The following is a 20,629-nucleotide window of genomic DNA, read 5'->3' on the forward strand; positions in this document are numbered from 1 at the left end:
TATTGCCATTTCATTTTAATACATGCTTTAATATTTGTTTTACTCTCATTTTTACTTAATGGGACCTGAATATCAATATTTCAGTGTCTTAAAGCTTGTTTAGCCAACAGATCAACACTTTCATTGCCCTCCACTCCTACGTGTGTTGGTACCCATAAAAATGACAGGATTTTCTGCATATTGTGAATTCTGAATAAACTTGTAAGAATTTCATATATTATATCTTGTCTTGATGAATATTGTGCAATTGAAAGGTACAGCGCCTCCTGCTGGAGCATTGTTAATCAAAATAAAACAATATACGTCTTGAGAACAGGAGCCGCTTCAGAAGCGCTCACTCCTGCTGGATCTCTCTCCCTGTCCGCGGGCTTCAAAATAAAATTCACACAGTGTTGAGTTTTTTTGTTAACTTTTAATAAATGTTACCAGCTGTTTTAATCACCCAAAATATGTTCATGTCCTGATTCCTCTGAAATATTTATAAAGTTAAATAAAAGGTGTAACATTCTAGATATATGTTTAGTTTTGGATAACCTATATAAAATAAACAAAAACTTTCTTAATTTTACATTTCTCTTGCATAAAAACCCATGTTTGTACCTTGTTGCTGTGTTCATCCTGATTTGATCAGTTTGTTTATATATGTAAATTTGTTGTTGGTGTATGAAACTACTTTTTTGATTAAAACTCTTCCCGCACTTTGAGCACTCTTACAACTTTTTTCCTGTGTGAATGCACTGATCTTTATCTGTACACATCTTCCTACAGTATGAGAAATTGTACATTCTTTTCTCCTTAGTGAATTCGTTGGTGTTGCTGAAGATTTCTTTTTTGGGAAAAGCTCTTCCCACACACTGAGCACTGATATGGCTTTTCTCCCGTGTGAATGCGCTGGTGTGCTTGTAGATTACACTGTTGAGTAAAGCTCTTCCCGCACTCAGAGCAGTGATACGGCTTTTCTCCTGTGTGAATGCGCTGGTGTGTTTGTAGATGACTCTGTCGAGTAAATCTCTTCCCACACTCAGAGCAGTGATACGGCTTTTCTCCTCTGTGAATGCGCTGGTGTATTAGTAGGTCACTCTGTCGAAAAAAACTCTTTGTACACTCTGAGCAGGAATACGGCTTTTCTCCTGTGTGAATGCGCTGGTGTCTTTGTAGTTCACTCCGTCGAATAAAACTCTTTCCACACTCTAAGCAGGAATACGGTTTTACTCCTGTGTGAATGCGCTGGTGTTCTTGTAGATGATTCTGTCGAATAAAGCTCTTCCCACACTCTAAGCAGTGATACGGCTTTTCTCCTGTGTGAATACGCTGGTGTATTTGTAGTTCACTCTGCCGATTAAAGCTCTTCCCACATTCTGAGCAGTGATGCAGCTTTTCTCCTGTGTGAATGCGTTGGTGTGTTTGTAGTGCACACTGTAGAATAAAACTCTTTCCACACTCTAAGCAGGAATAACGTTTTTTTTCTGTGTGAATGCGCTGGTGTATTTGTAGATGACTCTGTCGATTAAAGCTCTTCCCGCACTGTGAGCAGTGATACGGCTTTTCTCCTGTGTGAATGAGCTGGTGTCTTTGTAGTACACTCTGTCGATTAAAGCTTTTCCCACACTGTGAGCAGTGATAGGGTTTTTCTCCTGTGTGAATGCGCTGGTGTGTTTGTAGATTACTCTGTTGAATAAAACTCTTCCCACACTCTGAGCAGTGATAGGGTTTTTCTCCTGTGTGAATGCGCTGGTGTTGTCTGAGAGAACTCTGCTGAGTAAAACTCTTGCCACACTGTGAGCAGGGATAGACTTCTTTGTGCATTTGTTTATAAGAGGAGTTACTGTTGAGTGTAATGGAGGCTGTTCGCTGAATACTGGAGCTTATTGGAGTGGTATGGTTCAAGTCTTTTAACTCTTCTGATCGTAGCAGTTTCTCATATTCCTCATAGTGGTATCTTCTGATGTGTTTGTGGAGGTTAATTTGAGATGAACAGGAAAGTGAACACTGGGAGCAGGAGAAGACTTGTACCTGGGCATCATCCATGTCTGAAGCAGAAAATGAACAGTATTAATATTAAACTCATTGTGAAAATATTTAAACTATTTTTTAGAAAAAAGAATGAATGTAATCAAGGCTCTAAAAATTACAAATGAGGCAATGACAAATATAACTTCTGGTGAATATGTACAGAGAATGGATAACCAAGTTACACAGCGCAAAACTAAAATGTAAACATTAGAGGCAAGACATCCTCTTACAATCTTTTTTTTAGTAGATTCTAAGGGATCCAACAAGGCCACGAGAAAAAACAGGATTTACATAGAATAATAAGTTCTAGAGGTAGTAGAGGTAAGTTCTGGTAGCCTTACTAGAGTAAATATGCCACATGATGTTATATACCTGAGATAATGTGTAGGTCGATCAAAAGTTGCTACACAGACGTACATCATTAAAACTAGACATGGGTTATATCACCAAAATGCTATCATGATAAAGTCTTCTATGATCAATTGATCGATCTAAAAAATTATCACAATATAGAATTTCATAATACTAACAGCTTATAAAGAATATCTTTCAAAATAATGCAGACTGAGCAAATGTCCATTACTGTTTGAAATTTTAAAATATTTAGAACATTTATACATCCACACCGTATATTAAATATTACATAAATCTACATGGAAGAATCCTTCTTTCTCCACTATATTTAGTGGCATCATATATTTAGCCATGAAATAGATTAAAGGTTACAACCTTTCATGTGGAAAAATAGGGACAACCCCAGCCCCAGTAAAAAATAAAGTAAATTTTTTGCTGCATTTAAACAACTTTCCTGCTTCTATGGATTTATTATTGTATTATCTCAACAACAGCTATAATCAGACAAGAGTGATCATTTGATGTTGTATGGATTATTTAATAGAAAAAAAAGGTTAGGTTGACCTTGTTTTATTTTTAAGTAAAAAACTTTAAATATATCATTGTGGCAGCAGGGGCATGGTCGAGCATCAGCTGTGGACAGAAAGGAGACGGGCTGAAATGGCAGGTAATGTATGATGTTTCTCATGAATGCCTTATTATGGCCAGTTTATTTATGCGTGTCTCTTTGTGCTTTCAGTAACTGCTGTAACTAGACCTGTGCTGCTCACACAGGAGCAGGCCAAGATGAGCTAGCTGTCACTCCAGAAGCTGCAGCAGCCCAGGACCTCTCCAGCTGTGTACCCTACCACTGTGCGGCTCATCAAGATGGCCTCCACAGACGATCTGGAGGCCTTCTTGGAGCTCTTTGAGTATGCATGGACATAGTTGGAGTATTCCAGAAAAAAGAGGGTGGTCCTACAGTGCATCACAGCATCTGAGGGACTTCTGTCCCTGGTGGTTGATGGCAGAGGAGCAGAACACAGAACTGTTCATCGAGCTGGTGGTACTGGAGCAAATCGTCACTCAACTCCTGACAGGAACTGCGGAGTGGGTACAGTGCTATATGGCCCGCACCCCTGGATGAAGTCATGCAGCTGGCGGAGGATCACTTGTCGAGAGTTCCTGTTCCAGGTGTCCTTGGTCTTTCTCACTCCGTCTCTCTTCTCCCCTCCTATCCCCTGAAAGCAGCACACTGGGTCATGTTCCCACCTTCCCTTTACCCTCCCCTGCCTTTGTTCCCAGGCTCAGTCTTTCTCTCAACAGGGGAAATATCTTGTACCCACCATAGCTGGGGCAAAGTCCGGGCAGGTGTGTTGGCACTGCGTGGAAGCCATGAATTTCCAGGATCATTGTTTCTGCATGGAAATGGGAACTTTGATCCGGATCCCTGATGCACCCCCACTATGATCCAGCAGCAGTGTACCACATACCGGTGAGTATACAAGAGAGTACATATAAGGCTTTGTTGGACTCTGGGTGTAATCAGACCTCAGTCCATCAAAGACTGATTAAATGCAAGGCTTTGGGTGAAGGTGAGGTGGGTAAATGGGGATATTCAAGAGTGTCTGCTTGTGCCAAACCTTATTAAATTCCGGGGGCAAAAGCCCTCGTCCTCACCTCCATTAGTCCTCAAATCAACTATCCATTAATTCTTGGGACAGATTGGCCAGGGTTTCAGGCATTAGTGAATTGTTTGTGGATGGGTCCTGCAGTAGCAACACAGTATGGAATGTGTTCAACATTGGCTGGGGAGAAAATGGCACGACCACATCAGGGGACATGGAGAGTGGGGAGAGCCGCATCCCTCCACCCTTGGAGGGGATTCCCCTTGAAGATTTCTCCTTGGAGCAGTCATGCAACAAGAAACTGAGGGACGCCTCTGACCAAGTGAGAGCAACTGATGGTCAACAAATTCAACCTAAATGTTGCTGACCCCAGTTCTCAAACCCAGACATGCATAGACTGGCTTCTCCTCCATGTAACACCCAACTGACTTCCTTCTCTCCCATCTCAGAGACTGATGTCTCTAAACTCCTCGTCTCTAACCGTCCCACAACCTGTCCTCTTGACCCTATCCCTTCTCACCTTCTTCAGTCCATCTCTCCCACACTATTACCTGCACTCACACACATCTTTAACACATCCCTCAACTCCTGACAGGAACTAAGGAGTGGGTACAGTGCTACAGGCCCGCATACATGGATGAAGCCATGCAGCTGGCAGAGGATCACCTGTCGGCAGTTCCTGTTCCAGGTGTCCTTGGTCTTTCTTACTCCTTCTCTCTTCTCCCCTCCTATCCCCTGAAACCAGCACCCTGGATCATGTTCCCACCTTCCCTTTACCCTCCCCTGCTGGGGCAAAGTCCGGGCAGGTGTGTTGGCACTGCGTGGAAGCCATGAATTTCCAGGATTAGTGTTTCTGCATTGAAATGGGAACTTTGATACGGATCCCTGATGCACCCCCACCCTGATCCAGCAGCAATTTACCACATACCGGTGAGTATACAAGAAAGTACACATAAGGCTTTGTTGGACTCTACTGGCACATACCCTACCTCATTTAAGCAGGCCTGGGTTACCCCACTGCTTAAAAAACCATCACTTAACCCTGCTGCGGTTGACAACTACAGACCTGTTTCCCTCCTCCCTTTTCTTTCCAAAACTCTTGAAAGAGCTGTTTTTAATCAACTCTCCAATTTTCTCACACAGAACAACCTCCTGGACACCAAGCAGTCTGGCTTAAAGAGCAATCACTCCACGGTGACTGCTCTGCTTTCCGTCACTAAAGCTTTACGACTAGCAAAAGCAACCTCTACATCATCGGTCCTCATCCTACTCAACCTCTCTGCTGCTTTCGACACTGTGAACCATCAGATCCTCCTGTGAACTCTCTCCAGTCTGGGCATCACCGGAACGGTTCTGCACTGGGTGGAATCCTAACTCTCAGAGAGATCCTTCAAGGTATCGTGGAGGGGAGGTATTTCTGAAACTCAGCAACTCACAACTGGCGTTCCACAGGGGTCAGTTCTGGGTCCACTGCTCTTTTCTATCTACACTACATCTCTAGGGCAGGTGATTGAGTCTCATGGCTTCTCATACCACTGCTATGCTGACGACACCCAGCTCTATTTGTCCTTCCAGCCTGATGATCCATCCGTCTCTGCACGTATCTCTGCTTGCCTGTCGGACATCTCGGTCTTTCATGAGGGAAAACCACCTTAAGCTCAACCTGGAAAAATTTGAGCTTCTCGTCATCCCATCCTGTCCCTCAATCAACCCCAACCTCACTGTACAGCTAGGCTCAACCACACTCAAGCTAACCAGGACGGCCAGGAACCTTGGGGTGATTCTTGATGATGGCTTGACATTTACAGACGACATCTCAACAACTGCACGGTCCTGTAGGTTCATCCTGTACAATATCAAGAAAATCAGACCCTACCTCACCGAACTACTAGTCCAGGCTCGTTATCTCAAAACTGGACTATTGCAACTCACTACTCTCAGGCCTCCCGGCCAGCTCCATCAAACCCCTTCAAATGATTTAGAATGCAGCAGCATGCCTCATCTTCAACCAGCCCAAGAGAACCCATGTCACACCCCTCTTCATCTCCCTCCACTGGCTTCCTGTAGCTGCCCGCATCAAATTCAAGGCCTTGATGCTCACCTACAAGACCTAGTATGGAACAGCACCCTCCTACCTTAACTCTCTCCTGAAGATTTATGTTCCCTCACGCAATCTGCGATCATTCAACGACCGACGCTTAGTAGTACCTACTCAGCGTGGCTCAAGGTCCCTTTCAAGAACATTCAAACTAACTGTTCCTCAGTGATGAAATGAACTTCCAACCACAATCTGGACCACAGAATCTCTCACCATCTTCACAAAACAGCTAAAGACCCACCTCTTCCATGAACATCTTCAACCAGCCCAAGAGAACCCATGTCACACCCCTCTTCATCTCCCTCCACTGGCTTCCTGTAGCTGCCCGCATCAAATTCAAGGCCTTGATGCTCACCTACAAGACCTAGTATGGAACAGCACCCTCCTACCTTAACTCTCTCCTGAAGATTTATGTTCCCTCACGCAATCTGCGATCATTCAACGACCGACGCTTAGTAGTACCTACTCAGCGTGGCTCAAGGTCCCTTTCAAGAACATTCAAACTAACTGTTCCTCAGTGATGAAATGAACTTCCAACCACAATCTGGACCACAGAATCTCTCACCATCTTCACAAAACAGCTAAAGACCCACCTCTTCCATGAACACCTAACCAACCCATAAAAAACAAAACAAAACAAAAAAAAACTCTGGCACTTACACCTATACTCTGCGCACTTTACTTCTTCTGGAACTCGATTAATGGATCTTGTATGGTAGCACTACTTGTATTGTTCTCTGCTTGATATATAGTTTTGCTTGTATTTTCTCAATTGTAAGTCGTTTTGGATAAAAGCGTCTGCTAAATGAAGAAATATAATGTAAATGTAAATGTAGAATAACGTGTGTTTAGGGTTATTGACTTGCTGCATGACCCACTTTCTCTTGAGATTCAGTTCATGGACAGATGTCCAGCAGGATGGTGAAAGCTTGGGATCCCATACATCCTGTGTTATACCAAGTGAACTGACTGAAAGGCAACAATAAACTGCCAGCTGTCTGACTGCCTCACAGCTACCACTGCTGCTAAAGGTCTTCTGGATCTGGAGGACACATGAATTCACACATGATATAGGCGGTCTTTCCTGATTGGGAGCTCGAATACAATGAATGTTAATATTAGTAAATTGCATAGTATAGCAAGAGCTTGAATGAGAATGAAAGTGTCATTGTTACTCAACCCCAATTTGTCCTTGTATGGAGGTTGTCTTCATCTTCAGACTCTTCCTTTTTTACATGCTTCCTTTCATATTCTCCATTATTTTGGTCTACATCTTCCACAGAGTTTGATGTCCAAGCACCTGAAATTCCAAGATTTACATTTCAATACTGTCAACTCAAGTAAAACTATAAAGAACAAGAGGGAAACCAGTGCTGAAGGACTGGTCCTGTCACAAATAAATCCTAGTTAAGACTAAAAAAAATTATTTATAGGGGTGTAACCATAAACGATTTGATGCAATTCATTATACTGTGTTCACATTTTTATTTTTTCAGAATATTTTAAAGAAAATTTGAATGGAGAAATACTATAACTGAAAAGAGTACTACTTTTTAAAAATTCTGAATCATAAACAATGCAAAACAATGTGCATTTTGTCTTACAAACAAAAGATTTAATATTGTAAAACAAATGTACTACAAATTTACCATGCCTTAATACTAAATACATAAATGTATTTATTCTCACAAAAATTTGATTGCATAAGCCAGTCCCTTCAGGATTTCGCAATTGCAGAACCTTACACAAAATCAAGCAAACGCTGCAATATTCAGAAGAGTTTGCAATTTTTTTTTAATTACTGCAGATTTTGGCCAAGACGTTAATGTGACGTCATCACAATGTGTGTTCAGTCAAAGCCCTAAAACTAAAAGGACTCATTTACCAAAAAAAATAAAAAATCACGGCAAAAGCCAATTTCACTTTTGCCAATTCAAACATGATTAATTGAATGCTGATATCACACATTTCCATAACTCATATCACTATACTTTTGCATCCTGATGCGATGCATGTGTCATGTATTGTTACACCCCTAGTTATTGAGTTCCAGTCTGGACCGTAATATGCCCTGTTGTCTTACAGAGATAGTCTTTATCTTCAGGTTCTTCCTTTTTCACATGATTTTGTAAGACCACAGGTGTGATGTGCCCCACAGAAACTGGTGTCGCTTTAAAAAAGTGAAATACAAAATATAAATGAGGAAAAGACTAAAAATTATTACTGAATATTAGACTGGACTTTAATGTGCCATGTTGACTTACAGAAGTATTCTTCATCTACGGTTTCTTCCTTTTTTACATGTTTTTGAAGGTTCACATAGGTGATGTGTTCTACAGAGCCTGATGTCCCTCCATCTGAAGACATATATTTTTCTGTCTGCACATCCCCACAAAGCTGATGAACAAAGAGTAATAATACTTATTTACAAAAGAAAGTCAATTAAGCAATATTGCATGAGCAAAAGTGCTGTTATACAGAATATCAGCACAGCTGTGATTCGGCCGTAGACACGAGGCTGCAGGTAATCACAGCAGTGCCGATATTCAGTACAGCAGTACAACTGCGAGTGTGATCTTGCTTTTATGTGACAGTTTTATTAATAAGAAATTAATATCAAGTAACTAACATTTCAGACACAATATGGCCAAATATTGGTTTATTTTTGCTGTCAATGGAAATAATTCCCAAAACAGCCACAACTAGATAGAGCTTTCCATATTGCTGTGTAACACACAGACTAACTGACAGCCTGTAGTAAGTATAGTAACAGTTTCAATGTAATGATCTACTGCTAGATTTGTAATTTATGCAGCAAACACAGATAAGTGGAGTGATACACACAGTGAAATGTCCCAGTGCCGTTATAATAAATATCAGCACTCTTGGAATGTCACTTGACCAAAGTAGTGGTGTGAAACTAACTGTGGTATAACATAACATACAGTCCATAAGGATACTGAGGAGACGATAATAATATGGTTTACTTGATTAGTAGGAGAGCACGCAACCTACCAAGGTTGAAAGCTGATTAAGAGAAGAACATTCACACAGTCAGGTGAATCTCTTAGTTATTAAAAATGTTATGTTTAATTGCACACATATAGATAACTGTTACCTGTGAGTCAGTGGGACCAGAAGTGTGTGGAGGTTTTCTAGAAGAACACGGTCGTATCCTTGCTGATTCCATTATAAGTCTTATTATGTCTAAATGCTGTTTCTGGAAAAGGAGGCTCTGATCATAAGCATAACCCACTGTAATCTAAAATACTTCATGTAAATTATGAAGTTTTCATTTAAAAGAAAACAGGGAGAATAAAAATGATTTAATACGCCACTGTATCATTCTCTCTGTACTGCACTTCGAAGGTTTGGGATTCAGTCACTATTAGCCGAGCAGCTCAGCTAGTTAAACTTACCTCAGGTTTTAAAGTAGAACATAGTGAACATCCTCAAATACAGACACAGTAACAAGCTTGTTTTTAAATCGATCCAATTTGTTACTGTATATAAACCAGTCAGGAATATTTTCATGTAGAAAAGATTACCTCAATGAGAAATAAAATTTAAATAAACCGTAAAAAAACAAACAAACAAACAAACAAACAAAAACACGAAAAACCGCCTATCCTCTTCTTCTGTTGTGAGATATGAGATGAGTTTACAGCGCCTCCTGCTGGAGAATTCTGTTAATAAAAATTTACCGATATAGAGTACAGTTCGAGAACACAGGCGTGTTGACACAAACATGTTTATAAATATGTTATAAAATATCGTGAATATAATAATTTTTTTGAAATATTACATGGAAATACACGTTTTTACTGCAAACATGTTCTTTTAGAAGGAATCAAAGTTTTTTAAAATCAGGTTGAAAACATCATTTGATTGTATTTTTATTGCAGTGGAGTAAGAAAAGTAATATTGCGTTTCTGATTCAGAAGTTGTCTGATGAGGTCATACTATTTTACCGCTAGGTGGCGATCGTGACTGCAAAGAAGCGTGGAATTAACGTAAAGAAGTAGACCACTGGCAATGGTGAATGAATGTTGGGCGTGTCTTGTACCTAGTAGGGGGCGTGGTTTTTAATCCTGCAGGACGCAGTCGGATATGCTTGATAACAGCATCGCTCACTCATGCTGGATCAGTATAAAATTCATACACTGACACCCCTATGTTTAAACACTTTAATACATAATACTTTTTAATTAACTTTTGATAAATGTTACCAGCTGCTTTTAATCACCCAAAATATGTTCATATCCTGATACCACTGAATTATTTACCAATTCAAATAAAAGGTGTAAGATTTTAGATAGGCATTTAATTTTCAGATCTTTTACACAAACAATTAAACATTTGTTTACTTTTACATCACCCTTTCATAAAAACCCATGTTTTTACCTTGTTGCTGTGGTCATCCTGATTTGATCAGTTTGATTGATTAATAATTAAACATTATTTTTACTGATATAAATGAGCAAGCAGGGAATATTTTCTGCCTTCACTTCTTCAAAGCTCTTCTTTAAAGTTTAATAACAATAATATCATGGAGCTCCTCTGCAATTTTTCCCTTTGCTCAACTTTGTGGCCATTTGGGATCACAGTCAAATTTGTACACAAATTATTCAGCTGTGACCTCAGTCCCATCCCCTGTGAACTGGACTTGGTGATGTATTTAATAATCAGGTCCTCAGTTATTAAAACGCAAGAGCAATTCACCAGTTCTCTTTATGACTTCTCATTATATTTTAAAGCATTTATGCATAAATAAGATACTTTAAGTTACATTACTTCTTCCCACATTATTAGACACAAAAACCAACTTCTCCGGCAAACTATTTGAACCTGAGCGTCACACTGCTTTGGATACAGCAGTAAGAAAAGTTGGGCACCACTGGCCAAATCACCTGTTTTGTTAATTTTGGAAGTGAAAAGAATTAAACTCTGCACTGCACAGTCACTTTATATTTAATGAAATTTTGGTCTTCTGTGATCCACCATGCCTACTTAGGGCGGCTGTGGCTCAGGTGGTAGAGTGGGTTGTCCGCTAATAGTAAGGTTGGCAGTTCGATTCCCGGCCCACATGACTCCACATGCCGAAGTGTCCTTGGGCAAGATACCGAACCCCACCTTGCTCCTGATGGCAAGTTAGTGCCTTGCATAGCAGCTCTGCTACCATTGGTGTGTGAATGAGACACAGTGTAAAACACTTTGGAAAAAAAGCGCATTATATAAGTGCAAACCATTTACATAGATAAAAAGGTGCAGCCTATTTGGTACCTCGAATAGTGAAGGCTACAGCAGGGGGAAGAGCTTTCTCTTACAAAGCCCCACCGTTATGGAACAGTCTTCCAACTAGTGTTCGGGACTCAGACACATTCTCAGTGTTTAAGTCCAGGCTGAAAGCATATTTGTTTATGGAAAGAGCTTACCATGCTTACTCAAGCTTACCATGAAGACTTTCTTTTACAAAAAGTACAGTCTTATCCATTACAGGATAGTAAGCATACCTAAGAATCTCTCTCTCTTTACCTCCAAAGGTCCAGTGATCCTGACACTTTCTGCACTCCTGACCTGCCTGATCCATCCAGATGCTCTACGTTGAAGTACCATGAAATAGTTTTGGACCTCAATTCCACATGAACATTCTCACTGTGTTTGCTGGGACTTCGGTTGCTGCTATGGCCTTAGGACTGCAATTACCAAATACAGTTTTGCACTTCACTAAAGGAGACCTGTAGTGAACAGTGGACTAGTTCAACAAACAGACTTCATGTAAAAACCATAATGACCTTTCTTTTACTTTTACACTATGAGGACAGGTTCCCTTCTGAGTCTGGTTCCTCTCAAGGTTTCCTCTTCATATCATCTTAGGGAGTTTTTCCTCACCACCAGCTTGCTCAATAGGGATAAATTCACACACTTAAAATCTGTATCCTGTGTTTATATGTTTCTGTAAAGCTGCTTTGAGAAAATGTCCACTGTTAAAAAGCGCTATACAAATAAAATTGTGGTATCTGGTAAGTTTGGACATCCTCCTAAATCAGTACTTTTGCTCACACCTTTAATAGCCATTTTTGTACATATAAAAATGCTGGGATTCCTACACAATTCACCCAATTTAGATGTATATATACACCCGCAAAATAAAGCTGAAAGTCTGCACTTTTCTGATCATTTAATATTGAATCCAATACAATGTGGTAAACAGCTAAAAAAATAATTACTTCGTCAATGTCCAAATATTTATTGACCTGACTATACATATCTACATACCTTAAGCAAATCATGCTTACTACTGTAAAGACAGTTTATTTAATCATTATTGGAGCACTTGTGTATGTTAAATGCTCCTGAATATGTAAATCTCCGTCCACACCGTAAGCACTGAATTGGTTTCTGAGCTATGTGAATGTGCTGGTGTTGGATGAGATTACTATATCTAATAAAGGTCTTCCCACACTCTGAGCAGTGATACGGCTTTTGTCCTGTGTGAATGTACTGGTGTATTTGGAGATCATTCAGTCGAGTAAAGCTCTTTCCACACTCTAAACAGGAATATGGTTTTACTCCTGTGTGAATGCGCTGGTGTTCTTGTAGATTGCTCATTCGACTAAAGCTCTTCCCACATTCTGAGCAGTGATACGGTTTTTCTCCTGTGTGAATGTGCTGGTGTCTTCGTAGTTCACTCTTTCGAATAAAACTCTTCCCACACTCTAAGCAAGAATATGGTTTTTCTCCTGTGTGAATATGCTGGTGTTCTTGAAGAGAACACCTTCGAATAAAGCTTTTCCCACATTCTGAGCAGTGATACGGTTTTTCTCCTGTGTGAATATGCAAGTGTACTTGAAGATGACTCAGTTGATTAAAACTCTTGCCACACTGTGAGCAGGAATACGGCTTTTCTCCTGTGTGAATGCGCTGGTGTTGTCTGAGATGACGCTGGTCAATAAAACTCTTCCCACACTGTGAGCAGTGATGCGGCTTTTCCCCTGTGTGAATGCGCTGGTGTTGTTGTAGATTACTGCGGTGAGTAAAGCTTTTCCCACACTGTGAACAGGGATAGACTTCTTTCTGCATTTGTTTATTAGAGGAGTTCCTGTTGAGTGTAACGGAGGCCGTTTGCTGAATATTGGAGCTTATTGTGGTGATATGCTCCACGTCTTTTAACTCTCCTGATTGTAGCAGTCTCTCATATTCCTCATAGTGGTATCTTCTGATGTGTTTGTGGAGGTGAATTTGAGATGAACAGGAAAGTGAACACTGGGAGCAGGAGAAGACTTGTACCTGGGCATCATCCATGTCTGGAGCAGAAAATGAACAGTATTAAACTAATTTTGAAAATAGTTAAACTATTTTTTTAGGAAAAACAAACCAAGGCTCTATAAATCACAAATGAGGAAATGACAAATATAACTTCTGGTAAAGATGTACAGAAAATGGCTAAACAAGTCACACAGCACAAAACTAAAACGTAAACATTAGAGGCAAGACATCCTTATATAATCTTTATAACGGATTGTAAGGGATCCCAACAAGGCCACAAGAAAAATCGGATTTGATTGAGGTAAGTTATGGTAGCCCTACTAAGCTAACTTCACAGAAGTACGTCAGTAAAACTAGAGCTGGACAATACTCGGATCATAATGTTATCATGACAAAGTCTTCTATATGGTTCGAGCACTTAGATAATTTCATAACACTGCATTATTTATAAAGATTATCTTTAAAAACTGACAGACTGAAAAAAGGAAAATGTTTATTTCTGTTATATACTTACTATAAGAACATATACATCCACACAGCATATTAAATATTATATAAACCTACATGGAAGAACTCGTCTTTCTCTAATGTATTTAATGTCATCATATCTTTATCTATGAAATAGATTAACGGTTACAAACTTCCATGTGGAAAAATAGGAACTCCTTTAAAAAAATAATAGTTGCTTTTAAACAATTTTCCTGCTTCTATGGATTTATTATTGTATTATTTCAACATCTACAATCATAGATGAGTGATAATTTGACTTTGTATGGACTATTTAATAGAAAACGTATAGGTTGACCCTGTTATATTGTCAAGTTAAATAAAAAAAAAGTTAAATACATCATATTTCTCAATTATATAGGATAGACTCAGAATTCTTTTTTTTTTTTTTAAATGTACACAATCATTTATGAATTAAAACACAAATCTATCAATAATGTTAACCTTCAGTCTAAAATCTCTGTGAATGGATAGAATATTATCAGCATGATTAGGCTAATTCGCACTGAACTGATTAAGCCAGTTAGATTGATCGTGCCTCTGTTAGCCTAGTTTGTCTAATGGCCTAATTATGATAAAGCTAATATTTTTAGTAAATCATATTCAGGACCATATCCTGTCTCACATTTAGACATGTATTTAAACAGTCTCATGTTTACAGGCAAACTCCATCTTCAATTCATCTCCCAGTTGAAGCGTAGCATGTAGCATGCAGTGGCCACTTCGGGTGCACCAATATGGTGCGTTACGTGGTACCGCGGTATTGCCTGATGCTGCTGGCCTGAAGAGAGGGCTCTGGAAACAGTGTGTGAAGCTGCAGAAGCAAGCCAGCATCAGCGCTAGGCTAAAGGCTGACCCAAGCCGTCTGGCTCTACCATCCATTCTCCTCTCCAATGTTCACTCTCTGGACAATAAACTAGAATTATTCCGACTGCAGCTAACGACCCAGCATGAAATCGGGGACTGCTGTGTTTTCATTTTTATGGAAACATGGCTCAACAACAGCATTCCGGACGCAGCCATTCAGCTAGCTGGGCTAACCGCACATCACGCCAACAGGATAGCAGCACTGTCCAGTAAAACTCATGGCGATAGTCTGTGTGTTTACATAAACAACAAATGGTGCACGAATGCCGTCGTGGTTTCAAGCTACTGTTTGTCACCTGTGGAGTTTATGACTGAAATGCCGACCATATAACCTGACCAAGGAGTTTACCATTCTGCTCATTGTCGCAGTGTACAATTCACCCAGTGTTAATGCCAAGGAAGCACTAAGTGAACTCTACGGGGCTATCAGTAATTTACAAACAGTGCACCCCGATGGCTTTTTCATTGGGGCTGGAGATTTTAAACAGGCAAATCTGAAATCACTGTTGCCAAAATTCCACCAGCATGTTGATTTTGCAACCCGTGGTACAAATATTTTAGACCTTTTACACTAATATTCACAGTGCTTACAAGGCTGCACCTTGCCTCCACCATGACCACATCTCTATTGATAATCCCAGCATACAGACCACTTCTGAAATGTGCCAAACCTGTTTTGAAACAGGTAAGAACCTGTTCTGAGGGAGCCATCTCAGCACTTCAGGACTGTTTTGAGCACACAGACTGGAATATGTTCAGAGAGGCTGCTACATACCATAACAACAGATTTGGAGGAATAAACAGCATTAGTGACTGCCAACATCAGCAAGTGCATAGATGATCTGACTTCCTTCAAGACAATCACCACACATGCAAACCAGAAACCGTGGATGACTGCTGAAGTGTGCTTGTTGTTGAAAACCCAAGACTCTGCCCTCAGGTGTGACAACAAGTAGCCCTCCACACAGCAAGGGCCAATCTGGCCTGGGTCATCAGAGAGGCAAAGTGCAACTACACAGAAAGAAACCACAGTCACTTCACAAACACCAGGGACACAAGGCATATGTGGCATGGCATTCATGCCATCATAGACTACGAAGCTACACCACCTGTCTGTGATGAGGACATCTCACTCCCAGACGCCCTTAATGATTTCTATGTATGGTTTGAAGCACTGAACACCCCCGACTCCCACAGACCAAGTACTTCATCTGTCTGCAGTAGATGTGAGGAAAACTCTGTCCAGAGTCAACCCACGGAAAGCTTGCTGATGACAGCTGATGCTGATGTGGGCCACATCAGCAACAATGATGAGTCAGCGTACAGGGAGGAGCTGAACCAGCTCACAGAATGGTGTAGAGATAACAATATATCACCAAGAAACTCAGAGTTTCTTGGTGTGCACTTGACTGAGGACCTCTCCTGACCTCTCAACATCACCTGCCTAATCAAGGTGGCCTCCACTTCCTGTGGAGGTTGAAGAGAGCCAAACTCCACCCTCCCATCCTCACCTTCTTCTACAGAGGGACAATAGAGAGCATCCTGTCCAGCTGTCTCACCATGTGGTACAGGAAGTTCACAACCTACAACCCCAAGATCCTACAGCAGATTGTGAAGACAGCTGAAAAGATCATCTGGGTCTCTCTACCCACCATCAACACATCATTCAACAACCACTGCATCTGCAAAGCCACCCGTACTGCGGACGACCCCTCTCATGGACTCTTCACCCTCCTACCATCTGCACAGGAGCATCTGTGCCACTACTAGCAGACTCCGTAACAGTTTCTTCCCTGAGGCAGTCAGATTACTCAACATCTTGCTGCCTCCCAATGGTCACCTGGGCTAGTCAAACAACTAACTAAATATGACTCAGTACCATTGCACACCACACTTCCATATTACGGAACAAATTTTTGCTGCACTTGTGCTGATACACTACATAGTAGTTTACAGCTAATGTTTTGTACATTTATTGTCCTGTGTACTTATTGTCCGGTTCTTTGTTGTCTTGCACTCATCTCATGCTGTGTATATGTACTTTATGTAGCATTGCGTACTGTTCTGTGTTGCACCATGGTCCTGAAGAAAGATGTGTTCCAATGTATACAAACTATGTACAGGAATGACAATAAAAACACTCTTGCCTTGACTCTTAGCAAGCTAAACAGAAGCTAGTTTAGAGGCTGGTCACAGTGGGCTCAAAAACAAGCAAAAATTCTTAAGCACACATTTTATCATTCTAAACTAATAAAGCAAGTATCAAAAATAGCCAAATGGACTAGATACAATACCTCAAACAGAAGTGTTCTCAAATAAGTGAAGTGTAAAAACAAAGACAGTGGTGAAGACAGCTGTATAGCTGACATGACCTTCAACATCACCACACCTCACCTTCCTTACAAGCATGAAAATATGTCTTCTCTTCAGCAGGATGGTCAAAGCTTGGCATACCATACATCCTGTTATACCAAGTGAACTAACTGAAAGGCAACAATAAACTGCCAGCTGTCTGACTGCCTCACAGTTACCACTGTTGCTAAAGATCATCTGGATGTGGAGGACACTTGAATTCACACAGGATAAAGGAGGTCTTTCCTCATTGGGAGCTTGCATGACAAGAAGCGTTGATATTAATAAACTGTACAGTATAGCAAGAGTTTGAATGAGAATGAATGTGTCAGTGTTACTCAACCCCAGTCTGTCCTTGTATAGAAATTGTCGTCATCTTCAGATTCTTCCTCTTTTATACACTTCCATTCAAGTCCTCCATTATTTTGGTCTACATCTTCCACAGATTTTGATGTCCCAGCACCTGAAATTCCAAGATTTACAATTATATACTGTCAACACAAGAAAATCTATAAAGAACAAGAGGGAAACCAGTGCTGAAGGACTGCTCCAGTCACAAATAAAGCCTAGTTAAGACTTCAAATAGTTATTCATGGGGGTGTAACAATACACAATTAAATTCAATTAATGAAACCGGGTTCATGTTTTGATGTATTCAGAATATTTCAAACAAAATAATATTAATATTGTAGCAAAAATAAATGACTAAATAAATAAATACATAATATAGGTTCAAAATACATGTAAAATAAATGAAAATAAATGTATAAATTATTCCAAAAATTTTGATTGTATTAAAGTCTATAACCTGGGAAACAGGAAAATGATCAATTGAAACATAATTAGCTCTGCAGCAGTGCCTGAGGTGTCATTTTAGCCAGAAATAGAGCTCCAAAGTTGGCTGAAATTCCCAAATTCTTTTTCAGGCACCGAAGATCGCAGATGCACGGAGCTGGTTTCATTTGAAAACTACTGAAGAGATCTTTTATGGTTATAATGTGGTGGTGTAACTGTATAAAATATAATGTGTGTCAGTAGTTGTGATCCAGAACTATGTCACTTTTCAAATGTAGATGATTCCCGACATGGTAACGCTGCACTCTCCAAGAAAGAACATGATCATGTGACCAGTATGATCTCTATATACAGTATATTAGCTCTAAGGGCTCTGCAGATTGGGACCTCTGATGTTCAAACAGTGCAATTGCATGAGTCATAATTAATACAATGCCGATATCACACATTTCCACAAAGCAGATCATCACATTTTTGTATCCCGATTCATCGTCTCGTGCATTGTTACACCCCTAGTTATTGAGTTCCAGTCTGGACCATAATACACCCTGTTGCCTTACAGAGATAGTCTTTATCTTCAGGTTCTTCCTTTTTCACATGATTCTGTAGGTCCACAGGTGTGATGTGTCCCACAGAGACTGGTGTCGCTTCACCTGAAATTTCATTCACTGAATTTAAATGTTTTAATTTAACTCAAAATGTGAAGTACAAAATATAAATGGGGAAAAGTCAGTGATGTGGTTTAATAACAAATTAGATTAGACTAAAAATTATTACTGAATATTAGACTGGATTGTAATGTGCCATGTTGACTTACAGAAGTATTCTTCATCTACAGATTCCTCCTTTTTTACATGTTTCTGAAGGTTCACACAGGTGATGTGTTCTACAGAGCCTGATGTCCCTCCATCTGAAGATGTATATTTTTCTGTCTGCACATCCCCACAAAGCTAATGAACAAAGAATAATAATACTTATTTACAAAAGAAAGTCGATTAAGCAATACTGCATGAGCAAAAGTGCTGTTATACAGAATATCGGCGTGGCTGTGATTCGGCCGTAGACACGAGGCTGCAGGTAATCACAGCAGTGCCGATATTCAGTACAGCAGTACAACTGCGAGTGTGATCTTGCTTTTATGTGACAGTTTCATAATAAGAAATTAATATCAAGTAACTAACATTTCAGACACAATATGGACAAATATTGGTTTATTTTTACTGTCAATGGAAATTATTCCCAAAACAGCTACAGTTAGATAGAGCTTTCCATGTTGCCATGTAACACACAGACTAACTGACAGCCTGTAGTAACAATTTCAATGTAATGATCTACTGATAGATTTGTAATTTATGCAGAAAACACAGATAAGTGGAGTGAGACACACAGTGAAATGTCCCAGTGTCGTTATAATAAATATCAGCACTAATCAAATTAGTGGATTGAAACTACTGTGGTATAACACAACATATAGTCCAAGAGGATACTGAAGAGATGATAATAACATGGATTACTTGATTAGTAGGAGAGCATGCAACCTACCATGGATGGAAGCTGATTAAGAGAAGAACATTCAGACAGTCAGGTGAATCTCTTAGTTATTAAAAATGTTATGTTTAATTGCACACATATAGATAACTGTTACCTGTGAGTCAGTGGGACCAGGAGTGTGTGGAGGTTTTCTAGAAGAACACGGTCGTACCCTTGCTGATTCCATTATAAGGTCTTATTATGAGGTCTAAATGGTGTTTCTGGAAAAGGAGGCTCTGATCATAAGCATAACCCACTGTAATCTAAAACATTTCATGTAAATTATGAAGCTTTCATTTAAAAGAAAACTGGGAGAATAAAAATTATTTAATACACCACTGTATCATTCTCTCTGTACTGCACTTCGAAGGTTTGGGATTCAGTCACTATTAGCCGAGCAACTCAGCTAGTTAAACTTACCTCAGGTTTTAAAGTAGAACATAGTAATTGTATATAAACCAGTCAGGAATATTTTCATGTAGAAAAGATTACCTCAGAAGGTCAAAAACCTCTTCATCTTTTGTTGTGAGTTCACAGCGTCTCCATCTTCTTCAGTTTTATTGGCGGATGGTAATCCAGGTTTTTGGTGCATTACCGCCACCAACTGGATAGGAGCAGTGAACGTAGTTATACATAAAAAAGTATATTTCAAACTAAAATTCTGTTATAAAAGCCTGTTAATCTTAGATAATTCCAGAGCAATTCCAGCGTCATGGACGTGACATTTACAGTAAAAACTTGAAATCTAAATTCTCAGAGAATGTATTTATTATAATTTATATTTCCCTAAACCCCTGACAATAGAGTCCAGACATCTGATAAATATCCGTCTATACACGTTTTCTATTTTAGATGAGGGAAATAAACCTGCGTTGCGGACGTGACAAAAAAAAGACACAAGTTTTTTGGAGACAACGTACTTTGTAGGAATTCTGTGAAATAAAATGCACAAACCAGAAGTATTCCTACAAACCGAATTGAGAAGGGTTGGCTCTCCAGAGAACATCAAATATTTATTTTATTTAAAATTTTGCTTTTGCATTTATGAAGAAAACCCATTGTTATGGACGTGATGATTCTGAAAGCAGCACTTACATGACTATGGAAAGTCTTAAAAAACTTTAACAGAGACCTCTAGTGGGTATTTAAACCACCAAAAAATGGCCTTTGAGACATCAGTATGGTATGGCTGCACAATTAATCGACTTTAAACTGAAATCACTGTGCAGAAAGTGGT

At 39.7% G+C, this 20,629-nt stretch overlaps 1 protein-coding gene across 1 annotated transcript in view; it reads right to left on the reverse strand.

Moving 5' to 3' along the window:
* Positions 1–392: 392 nt before the first annotated feature.
* The window catches only part of LOC108257631 (zinc finger protein 850), a 28,372-nt gene continuing 8,135 nt past the window's right edge, over positions 393–20,629 (reverse strand). Inside the window, 11 exon segments of the mRNA XM_053675917.1 lie at positions 393–2,030; positions 7,253–7,372; positions 8,156–8,242; positions 8,337–8,469; positions 9,191–9,292; positions 9,492–9,524; positions 12,397–13,379; positions 17,411–17,530; positions 18,423–18,515; positions 18,680–18,812; positions 19,508–19,569. Coding sequence (XP_053531892.1) covers positions 796–2,030; positions 7,253–7,372; positions 8,156–8,242; positions 8,337–8,469; positions 9,191–9,292; positions 9,492–9,524; positions 12,397–13,379; positions 17,411–17,530; positions 18,423–18,515; positions 18,680–18,812; positions 19,508–19,569 — 3,101 coding nt within the window. The 3' untranslated portion in view covers positions 393–795.

This window comes from Ictalurus punctatus, chromosome 25 (genome assembly GCF_001660625.3).
Source record: "Ictalurus punctatus breed USDA103 chromosome 25, Coco_2.0, whole genome shotgun sequence".
In the NCBI taxonomy this organism is placed as follows: Eukaryota; Metazoa; Chordata; class Actinopteri; order Siluriformes; family Ictaluridae; genus Ictalurus; species Ictalurus punctatus.